At 65.7% G+C, this 10,675-nt stretch overlaps 3 protein-coding genes across 3 annotated transcripts; 2 read left to right on the top strand and 1 right to left on the bottom strand.

Moving 5' to 3' along the window:
* The first annotated feature begins 392 nt into the window (after nt 1-392).
* Nucleotides 393-1,900, top strand: LOC125332764 (titin-cap). Its single transcript, XM_048318018.1, has 2 exons — nt 393-563; nt 1,299-1,900. Exons 1-2 carry the CDS (start codon nt 418-420, stop codon nt 1,552-1,554), a joined length of 402 nt encoding a protein of 133 aa, XP_048173975.1. The 5' UTR covers nt 393-417; the 3' UTR covers nt 1,555-1,900.
* A 1,182-nt stretch (nt 1,901-3,082) lies between these two features.
* Nucleotides 3,083-5,142, top strand: PNMT (phenylethanolamine N-methyltransferase). The gene is made up of 3 exons (XM_048318007.1): nt 3,083-3,236; nt 3,405-3,612; nt 4,571-5,142. The coding sequence occupies exons 1-3, from the start codon at nt 3,083-3,085 to the stop codon at nt 5,004-5,006; spliced, it is 798 nt and encodes a 265-aa protein (XP_048173964.1). The 3' UTR covers nt 5,007-5,142.
* Nucleotides 5,143-5,750: 608 nt separating this feature from the next.
* PGAP3 (post-GPI attachment to proteins phospholipase 3) lies at nt 5,751-10,137 on the bottom strand. The gene is made up of 8 exons (XM_048317993.1): nt 9,936-10,137; nt 9,191-9,288; nt 8,960-9,112; nt 8,324-8,386; nt 8,134-8,195; nt 7,470-7,606; nt 6,961-7,165; nt 5,751-6,296 (listed from the first exon to the last, which is right to left on the bottom strand). The coding sequence occupies exons 1-8, from the start codon at nt 10,126-10,128 to the stop codon at nt 6,233-6,235; spliced, it is 975 nt and encodes a 324-aa protein (XP_048173950.1). The 5' UTR covers nt 10,129-10,137; the 3' UTR covers nt 5,751-6,232.
* Nucleotides 10,138-10,675: the final 538 nt, after the last annotated feature.

Raw genomic sequence — 10,675 nt, 5'->3', positions numbered from 1 at the left:
CCCCATACAAACAGCTCATTGTGGGGGTCCCTACAGCCCGAAACTCCCTGTCCTGAGGGGGGCACGCTGGGAGGGACCCCAATGTCCCTCTAAGGTCAGCGGTGTGGCTGCTGTGGGTGGCACAGAGGGGGCACGTGGCACCCCCAGTGCTGCAAGGGGGGCAGAGAAAGGCCAGACGTGCCCTGTGCGGGGTCCAGGGGGGTCCTGCCGGTGCCATCACGTTGCTGGCAGGGTCTGCCCCGCATCCCCATGGCGGGAAGGGGGGGGGTACACCCGTGGGTGCCACACACGTGTCCGAGGTGCCACCCCCCCGCTCGCCCCCCTTGGCAGAGCCCGGTGCCAGCGGCGCGTCCCAAAATAGCCCCAGCGGGGCCATAAAAGCGGGGCGGGCGCCAGGGGGGGGTGGAAAGCGGCACCATGGTGGGTCCTGGCGTGATGGGGGGCTCCAAGGGGCTGCTCTCGGCCCGCCTGGGCTGCAGTGTCCAAGAGGAGGACGTGGGGCGGAAAGAGACCTTCAGCGCCGAGTGGCTGGACCTGGAGCTCAGGTCCCGGCCCGAGGACGGGTGAGGGGCACGGCCGGACGGGTGCCAGGGGTCCGAGGGCTGCTGGGGGAACGGGGGGCACTGGGCGTGCTGGAGGAGTGGGGGGGCTTTGGGGGGGGATTGGGGCTGTGGAAGGCTCCAAGGGTTCTGAAATATGGGGTTGTGGGGGGGCTTCAAGGGTCTCAAATTGTGGGGTTTCCATGGGGTTGTGGGAGGTTCCAAGGGTTCTGAAATGTGGGGTTTCCATGCGGGTTTGGGGCTGTAGGAGACTCCAAGGGTCCCAAATTTGGGTGTTTCCATGGGGTTTTTGGGTTGTGAGGGGGCTCCATGTGTCCCACATTATGGGGTTTCCAGGTGGTCTTGGGGCTTTGGGGGGTCTCTGAGGGTCCCCGTGGAGTCATGGAAGCTCCAGGGAGGTGGTGGGCAGGGGTGTCCAAGAGGGATTGGGATGGTCTCAGGGGTTCCTGTGAGGAAATGGGAGACTTTATGGGGCTGGGGGAGGCTGGGATTCCCCATGGGGCCAGGAGAATGCCTGGGGGTCTCCAGGGCTTCCCATGGGGTGGGGCTGAGCAGGTCCATGGGACATGGTGGGGTCTCCCATGGGGTGGGGTGGAATATGGGGGGTCTCCAAGAATGCTGGTGGGATGGGGTGGGACAGGGGGTTCTCCAGGGGTTCCAGCGGGGTGGGGTGACCCCAAAGGGTAAGAACAGGACACGGGGGTCCCGCTCGCACCCCCACAAGCGCCCTGTGCCCAGGTGGTGCCGGCGGGAGGTGGACACGCAGCGCCGGGAGACGCTGGAGCAGCGCGGGGCCGTGCGGGTGCTGGAGCAGCGCTCGCCCTGGGGGGTGCTGCGGCTCGGGGTCCTGGGGCAACCCCTGGCCCAGCACCTCCTGCCCTACGCCCGCACCCTCCCCGTGCCCCTCTTCGCCCCCCCGGACCTCCGCGGCGCCAAGGGAGGGATCCGCCGCACCCTCTCCCGCTCCCTCTCCCACGAGGCCCAGCGGGGCTGAGTGTGGCAGAGGGGCCGGGGGGGGGGGTCGGGGGAGGGCAGGAGGGTGATGTTGGGGGGCTGGGGGGACCCGCATGCCTGGGTCTGCTCAGCCGCCCTGAAGAGGCAGCGCAGGAAGGAGGGGGCAAGTGGGGGTGGGCTCCCGTTCGTCTGGGACCCCACCCCGCTGCGGGCGTCGTGGAGGCCGGTGGGGATGAGGACCCCGCGGGTCGGGGGGCTCCCGCCCTTCGGGGGGCTCCTGGCAGCTCCGGCGTGACTCAGTTTCCCTGGCGAAAAGAAGGGAATGCGAGGATGAGGAGTGCTGAAACCCGCTCGGGGCTGAAGGGGGCCCTGGGGGGGCTGGAGGGGGGTGGGGGGGCTGCAGTGGGGTTGTACAAACCATGGTCTTTGTACGGCAATAAAACGCCTACCTTGGCACGGCAGCATCTTTTTGGGGGGTGTACAAGGGTAGGGGGCAAGATTTAGGGGGAGAGGGACCACTCTGTGGGATGGGGGAACAGAAGCACAGGGGGAAACTGAGGCACAGCAGCTGGAGGGACCCGGTGTCTTATGGGGCTGGGGGAGTCTGGGGGGGGAGGGCCTTGTGCTTATATAACTCCCCCCTGCATCGCCCACCTGGTGCCAGGATCCCAGATTAGCTGTTCCCACTCTGGATCCCTCTGTCCCTGGGCCCCTGCCAGGCCCTGTCCCCTCCCTGTGCCCAGCCCAGCCCCATCCCGGTCCTTCCTCCCAGGAGCCACCTGTCCCTCCACCTTCACCCCCTACAGCTCCGGCACAGGCAGGATTTGGGGTCTTTCAGTGCGCCCAGCCCCATAAGTGGGTCCCACCCTGCTCCTTATCCCGGAACACTGGGAGCGCTGGGAGCGCTGGGAGCTGGCAGAGGTGGTGCTGGCTCCTGCCAGGGCTGGGCTGAGGTCCAGCATGCTCAGCTCACTGGTGATGGAGAGCTCAGACGGGCCACATCCCAAACCCAAACCCAATCCGCATCCCAATCCTTTCCCATCCCCATCCCAAACCCCACTTCATTCCAATGCCATTCCATCCCAATCTCAATCCCAATCCCCATCTTGTTCTAATTCCTTCCCATTTCCATCCCCATCCCATTCCAATCCTTTCCCACCCCCATCCCACACCATTCCTGTCCTTTCCCATCCCCATCCCACTTTTGCCCCCACCCCAATCCCTCTTTATCCTCATCCCCATCCCATGGGACATTCACGAGGAGCCACAGCGCTGGGGCAGCACAGAGGGGTCACAGCCACATCTCGGGGTGGGGAGGACAAAACCTCCCAGGCACGGGGACAGGATTCCTGGATCCCCACAGCCCGGGAAGGGCGGCGGAGCCGTTATCAGCTCCGGGATGGATCCGGCCGCGGCCCCGGGGCGCTGGCGCTAACCGGGTTAGGCGGGATGGATGATGGATGGAGGGATGTGGGGTGGATGGATGGGGCCGTCGCGGCTCCCCGCGGCCCCCCCGGGCCGGGCAGGGATAAAAGGCGGCGGCGGAGCCGGAGCCGCAGCCCCTCGCCATGAGCAGCCCGGCCGCGCTCCGCGAGGGCTACGAGCACTTCGACCCCCGCGCGTACCTGCGCAACAATTACCTCCCGCCCCGCGCCGACTTCTCCTCCGAGGAGTTCGTGGTGCCCTGGAAGCTGCGATGCCTGGCCGAGACCTTCGCCAGCGGTGAGGGGAGAGCGGCGGGGACCCCGCCCCAAACCTCGCAGTGGGGTGGGGAAACTGAGGCACGGAGCACCCGCGGCACCTGGGGGCAGCGCCTCTCGCCCTCCCTGGTTTTCCCGGTCTCCCCGACCAGTGTGGGGACCCCCCCCACATGTCCTGTTCCCCTCCCAGGTGAGATCCGGGGGCAGACGTTGATCGATGTGGGCTCGGGCCCCACCATCTACCAACTGCTGAGCGCCTGCGACCACTTCGAGGAGATCGTGGCCACCGATTACCTGGCGGTGAACCGGGAGGAGCTGGGCCGGTGGGCGCGGGGCGAGCCCGGAGCCTTCGACTGGAGACCCTTCATCCAGCATGTCTGCAAGATCGAGGGCCGCGGGTAGGGGGCCAAAGGGGGTATGGGGGGGGGGGGGGGGCGCGGGACCCCAGGAGGAGGGTGGTGCTGGGGTGGTCTCTGCTGGATTGTGTCCCCAATATCTGCAAGATCACAGCTCCAGGTCCCCCCAGATCCTGGGCTTATCCCTGTAGAACCACGTCCCCGAATCCCATGGGATCACAGTCACATTTTCCCGCAGATGCTGAGGTGATCCCTGGAGGAACATGTCACTAAAATCCCATGGCATCATGGCCCCACATCCTTACAGACTGTCCCCAAATCCCATGGGTTCACAGCCCCATGTCCCTGCAGATGCTTGGGTGATCCCTGCAGGATCCCAGCCTCACATATCCATGGAATCCTGTCTCTATCCCCGTGGGTGAAGGGCTGATCCCCATAGGAGCCTGTCCCCATGTCCTTGTGGGCGCCCAGCTGATCCTGCTCCCGTGTCCGTGTGGATCTTGGGACAATCCTTTCTGCATCCCATCCCCAAATCCCTGCAGATGCTCGCCTGATCCCCAGGGGATTCCGTCCCTTTGTCCCTGTGCATGTTGGGTTTGCCCCAGTGGGATCCTGTTCCTGGGTCCCTTTAGGTTCTGGAATCAGCATCCCATCCCACACCCCTTCAGGATCCTATCCCCATATCCCTGTGTGCCCTGAAGCAATCCTCACCCAATCCCTACTTCTCCGCACAATCCTTCCCCACATCCCTGCACAATTCCATCCTCACATCCCTCTGTGTGCTGGATCGATCCCATTCCCACATCCCCATGAGTGCCAGGTTGATCCCATCCCCATAACCCTCTGGATGCCGGACTGATCCCATCCCCACATCCCTCTGTGTGCTGGACTGATCCCATCCCCACATCCCTGCGTTTGCCGGGCCAATCCCCTCCCCACACCCCCCCAGGCCCCATCCCACTGCCCACCTCCCCTTTCCCCTGTTCCCCCCGCCCCTCAGGGAGCCGTGGCAGGACAAGGAGCGGCGTCTCCGCCAGCGGCTCCGGCGGATCCTGCCCATCGACGTGCACCGCCCGGAGCCGCTGGGGGCTCCGCTGCACCCCCCGGCCGACGCGCTGCTCTCCGCCTTCTGCCTGGAGGCCGTGAGCCCCGACCGCGCCGCCTTCGTGCGGGCGCTGGCCCACGTGGGCAACCTGCTGCGCCCGGGGGGCCACGCGCTGCTGCTGGGAGCCCTGGGCGAGTCCTTCTACCTGGCGGGCCCCGCTCGCCTGCCCGTGGTGCCGCTGCAGGAATCGGACGTGCGGGAGGCGCTGGCGGCCGCCGGCTTCGCGCTGCGGGAGCTGCGGAGCTACGCGATGCCCCCCGCGCTCCGCACCGGCGTGGACGACGTGGACGGGGTGTTCTTCGCCCACGCGCAGAAACCGCTGGAAGCCTGAGGGGAATCCCCGGGAAATGCCGGGAAATCCCAGCTCGCCCGGCAGCCTAAAGGTTGGGTGGGGTGGACTGGAAGCTCCCCCCGCAACTCCCTGTCTGGTTGCGGGCATGGTGACAATAAAGGTTGAGGTTGTGGCAGAGGATGGAGGTGCTGAGGGGTGTGGGGAGGGGGCGCGTGGAGATCTGGGGGGGTCAGGGACCCTTGGGTGGGGGGGAAATGCGACATATGGATGGGGGAATGGGGTGAGAGCAGGGTGAGGATGTGATGGGTGGGTGGGTTCACAGTGGGGGGGATAGGGGGCACAAATGGGGAGGGCAGAGGGCAAGAACAGGGTGGGAAAGGGGTACAGGACAGGGAAGGTATGGGGTGGGTGGGAGGTGGAAGATGGGGGATACGGGGTATGCTGAGGGGTTGGGGAATACTAAGGGGTTTGGGGCACGGGGTGGGACACAGAGGGTGAAAGCAGGGTGGGAAATGGGGTGCAGGATGGTGGGTATGCGGTGAGTAGGGGGTTCAAGATGGGGGGATATGGGGTACACGGAGGGGGGTGTTGGGCCACAGAGTGTGGGGGCACAGGCTGAAAGCAGGGTGGGAAATGGGGTGCAGGACAGTGGGTATGGGGTCCACTGTGGGGTGACAGCAAAGGGAAATGGAGCACACTGAGGGACTGGGTATGGCAGGGGGGGCACAGGGTGCCCTTGGGGCAGGGAGGGGACACGGGGAGGGGACAAGAACCCAGCACTGCACAGATTAAACTCAGCTTTATTCACACCCGGGGAGGGAGAATGGGGGGGCACAGCCCCTCTGGGCCAGGAGGGGGCACACCCAGCCCCAAGGCACCCACACAACACCCCCCACCCCTGCCAGAGCCACCCAGCACGGCCCCCCATGCACACACAGACCCCCCCCCCCAATCACCCACGTGTCCCCCACACCGCGAGCCCCAGCAGCCACTGTCACCTCGTGGGGGTCCCCAGCTCAGCACGGGGAGGGTTTGGGGGGGGTCTCAGCTGGCCTTGACCCCTCTGTGCCCAGCAGTGGGGGGTTCCCACCCCGTTGGGGAGATGGGGGGCACAGGGACGGGGGGTTTGGGGAAAGAAACAAACCTCAGAAGGCAACCGGGGGGGGCAGGAGGCTGTGGCCAGGGGGGGCCAGGGGGGTCACTTGGCACAGGGCAGGGCAGGGCCCTGGGGGGGCACGAGGGGCTTCGCTCCCCCCCCGGCAGCTCTAGTCCACTTTGAAGAGGTCGGAGTTGGCCTTCAGGAGGTAGAGGCTGTCGTCCATCAGGAAACTGGGGGAAAAAAGGGGGGGCTCAGGTGGAGGCTCGCAGCCACAGCCCCCCCCAGCTGCCTATGCTGGGATTGGGGGAGCCCTGAACCCAACACTGAGCACAGCAACCCCGGGGCTCACGGGGGGAGCAGCAGAGGGGTCCCTCCAGCACCCCCTGGGCAAGAAGGGGGCCCTCAGCACCCTGACTTAAAAAGGGGGGTCTGTGCATGCCATGGGCAAGAGAGGGGCACCCAGCACCCCAACCGGGGTCCCCAGCACCTCAGTTTCAACGGTGACACTCCCAGCACCCCATAAAAAACAGAGGGGGACCCCGAGCACCCGAATTTCAACATGGGGGTACCCAGCACCCTCTGGATAAGAACGGGATCCCCGCACCCTCGATTTTAAGGGTGACACTGCCAGCACCCCATGGATCAAAGGGTGCCCTGAGCACCCCAATTTCAAGAGGGGGCTCCCAGCACCCCCGCAGGGTTTCCAGCACCCCATGGAAAATCGAGGGGGACCCCCAGCACCCAAATTTCAAGAGTGGCATCCCCAACACCCCGCTCCCCTCCCAGCACCCCCAGGACACAGAAGCGCTGCACCCCTGAGCCCCCCTGGGGAATACAGGGAGCCCCTCGCCCCTATTTTAATCGAGGAGGGGGTCCTGGGGAGGGGTCACCGACCTGTAGAAGAGCACGTTGAGGGGGATGGTCCCGATGTGCCAGAGCGCGTGGGCGTCCAGCACCCAGAGCAGGGGCGGGAAGTCGAGGAGCTCGAGCAGCGCCAGCGCCTGGAGCAGCAGCACCGCGGCCGCGCATTTCCACACGTGCGGGAGGCGCCGGCCCTGCCGCAGGCACCACCGCAGCCACCACGCCACCGTCAGCATTCCTGGGAAAACCCCCCAGGGGAGTCAGGGGTGCCCGCAGGGCAACCAAACCCCTGTAGGAATTGCTGGGAAAACAGGGGGGGGGGGGATCGAGGACAGGGGGGTGCTCAAACCCCTGGTCAGCATTCCTGGGCAAATGGGGGCTCAGGGATGGGGAGGGCATGGACTGACCCCTAACATAGCCCCAGCACAGCCCAGTGGCTCCCAGTACAGCCCAGCACTCCCCAGCCTGGATGCAGCTGGCTCCCAGTAGCTCCCAGTGCAGCTCCAGTGCCTCCCAGTCCATCCCAGTGCCTCCCAGCTCACCAGCAGCAGCGTTGGCCACCAGGTTGTAGCCGTAGTCAAAGCGCACGAGGCTCAGGTAAGAGATGTGGCCAGCGAGGAAGAGCAGGAGGAAGGCCCTGAAGATGCTGATTAAGGCCGGGCGCTGCAGCCCCAGTGTCCTGCGGAGAAGGGGGGGATGGCCAGGTCCTCCCAGTATGGCCCAGGGTCCTCCCAGGTACTTCAGTGATACCCAAACTGGCCCAAGAGAAGCCAGCACCTTCCCCAGTACAGCCCAGTGGCCCCCAGTGCAGCCCAGTGGCCCCCAACGTGGCCCAGCATCCTCCAGTATGGACCAAGAATAGCCCAAGAGCCACCAGCATGGCCCAGCGTCACCAGTGTAGCCCAACTGACCCCTAATGCAGCCCCAGCACAGCCCAGTGGCCCTCAGGACAGAACCAGCATGGCCCAGTGGCTGCCAGTACAGAAGTGGCAAGGTCCAGTGACCCTTCTCAGCATAACCCAGTGCCTCCCAGTACAGCCCTGCACTCCCCAGTCTAGCTATAGCTGGCCCCAGTGCCTCCTGGTCTGGTCCCAGTGCGGCCCTGCAGCCTCCAGCCGAGCCTTGGGACAGCTCAGTGCCTCCCAGTCTGTCCCCAGTGCCTCCCAGACCATGCCCAGTGCCCCCCAGTCCAGCCCTGGTGCTCACCTGACACAGCACAGGTACACGGAGTGCAGGACGACGGCCGAAGCACAGAAATAATCCAGTTTCTGTGGGATTTGGGATGGCTGAGCCATGCTGGCAGCGTGGGAAGTGGAGGGGGTCTGAAACCCCCCAAGCGGGGCCAGAACAGGACCCCAGGGGGCTTGGGGACACTCCAGGGGTGCCGCTCCCTCACCTCCGTCAGCGCCGTGTCCCTCGTGTGGAAAACGGTGGACCAGAACCAGGCGTTTAAGGAGACCTGGGAAAGGGGGAAATTTGGGATTTGGGGAGGTGGGGGGATGAGGGTCAGGGTCCTCAGTGGGTCAGAGCTCACCCCCCCCACGTCATTTTGGGGGATGAGGGCCCTGGGTAAGGGATGGGGAGGTGGAGCAGCTGGAGCTGGGTGGGATCAGGTGGTTATGGGGAAGATGTGGGGGAAGGGGTGGGGGGGAAGGGAAGGAGAATGGGGGGAAAAAGGGAAGGGGAAGGGGAAAAAGGGAAGGGGAAGGGGAAAAAGGGAAGGGGAAGGGGAAAAAGGGAAGGGGAAGGACAGGGAGAAGGAAAAGAAAGGGGAAGAGAAAGGGGAAGGGAAAGGGAAAAAAAGCGAAGGAGACAGGTAAGGAAAGAAAAGGGGAAAAGGAAAGGGGAAAAGGAAAGGGGAAAAGGAAAGGGGAAAAGGAAAGGGGAAAAGGAAAGGGGAAAAGGAAAGGGGAAAAGGAAAGGGGAAAAGGAAAGGGGAAAAGGAAAGGGGAAAAGGAAAGGGGAAAAGGGGGGAAAGGATGAGAAAAGATGATGGGGAAAAAGACGGGGGAAAAGACGGGGAAGGGCTCACCCAGGCGAAGGCGACGCAGGTGGGGTAGGTGGGGGCGGCGGGGGGCACGGCCGCCCGGTAGCGCAGCAGCATGACCAGGCTGGCCAGGCCGTTGAGGAAGGAGGCGAAGGCGGAGGCCGGCTCCTGGAAAAACAGGAACCGGGAGAAGGGCCACTGGGAGGGGACGGGGGCGTCAGCGGGCACGGGGGGACCCCGACTTCCCCCGCTTCCCCCCCCAGGACCACCGCTCACCTTTCCATGGAACTGGGGCACGCGGTGGCCGCCCTGCTGGTACAGCCGCACCGTCAGCCACATGCACTCGTACTTGCACTCATCCCGGCACGTCCAGCCTGCGGGACACACCAGTGCCTCCCAGTATGCACCAGTGGGCGATGGGAGCGCCAGGGCCTGGCTCGGGGCAGGGGGAGCGGGTGGGGTTCACCCCGTGGCACCAGAGACACCCCCCACACCTCACTGGGCACCACGGAACGATCTGGGAGGACACCCAGCTGTCCCCATGGTGACCAGTAGCACGGTCCAGTTGCTCCCAGTATGGCCCAGTGATGTCCAAACTGGCCCAGCACCTCCCACAGCAAAGTCCAGCGTCCCCGCAGTATGGCTCCATGACCCGCCCCCAGTATGGCCCAGTATCCCCACCACACCGCCCAGCATGGACCAGGAAGAGCCCAGTAGCCACCAGCATAACCCAGTGTATAGCCAAGTGACCCTTAACACAACCCCAGCACGGCCCAGTAGCCGCCAGTATAGAAGCGGCACGGTCCAGTGACCCCACAGCGTGACCCAGGGCTTCCCAGTCCAGCCGCAGTATGGCCCAAGAGCCTCGGGCCAGCCCAAGGCCGCCCAGCACCTCCCAGTCCGGCCCCAGTTCGCTCCCAGCGCCCCCGCCCGGAGGGGGCGTGGCTTAAAGGGGCGGGGCCTCTCCGGAGGGGGGCGTGGTCTCTGTGCCCGCCAGCCAATGGGCGCGCGGGGGCGGTACCTGTCAGGCCCATGTAGAGCGGCTGCCGGGCGCGGAAGTTCCGCAGCGCCACCCCCGAGCAATTCTGCCGCTCGCAGCGGCTCAGGCACTCCCGGTACAGCGGTTCCCGGTCCCCCTGCGAGCCCCGGGCCGGGCCCGGCGCCGCCGCCGCCATGAGAAGCAGCAGCAGCAGCAGCGCGGCCCGCGCCGCCATCGCCGCCCGGCCCGGCCGCTTCCGGCCCGCCCCGGAGATGGGGCTGGCGCGGGGCACTTCGGGATATACCGCCCCCGCCGGCCGCGGAAGGTGATGGGATACAGGCCCCCGAGCGGGAGAATCATGGGATATATTCCCCGTGCACGCTCTGCAGAGGCTCATGGGATATATCCCCCCGTGTACGCCCTGCAGAGGCTCATGGGATATATCCCCCCCGTGCACGCCCTGCAGAGGCTCATGGGATATATCCCCCCCGTGTACGCCCTGCAGAGGCTCATGGGATATATCCCCCATGGGGGCCGGGGATTCCGAGGCCTGCAGGGACCCCCCGGTTTCATGCGTGGCTCGGGGTCAGTTCAGGGCCCGGGGGCAGCGCGGCCTGAGGAACTGAGTGGTCCCGGCCATGCGGGACCCCCGGCAGCGGCCGTGGGATGAAGTGCCCATGGCGGCCTGGCCTGAGGTGACAGTGATGTGCTGGATCGCCATTCCTCCCCCCGTGGCAGGCGGGACCCCAACACCGAGAGTCCCCCTCTCTGGGGGCTCCTCC

Source organism: Corvus hawaiiensis, chromosome 1 (assembly GCF_020740725.1).
Source record: "Corvus hawaiiensis isolate bCorHaw1 chromosome 1, bCorHaw1.pri.cur, whole genome shotgun sequence".
Classification (NCBI taxonomy): Eukaryota; Metazoa; Chordata; class Aves; order Passeriformes; family Corvidae; genus Corvus; species Corvus hawaiiensis.
This window is presented reverse-complemented; position numbering and strand designations above follow the sequence as displayed.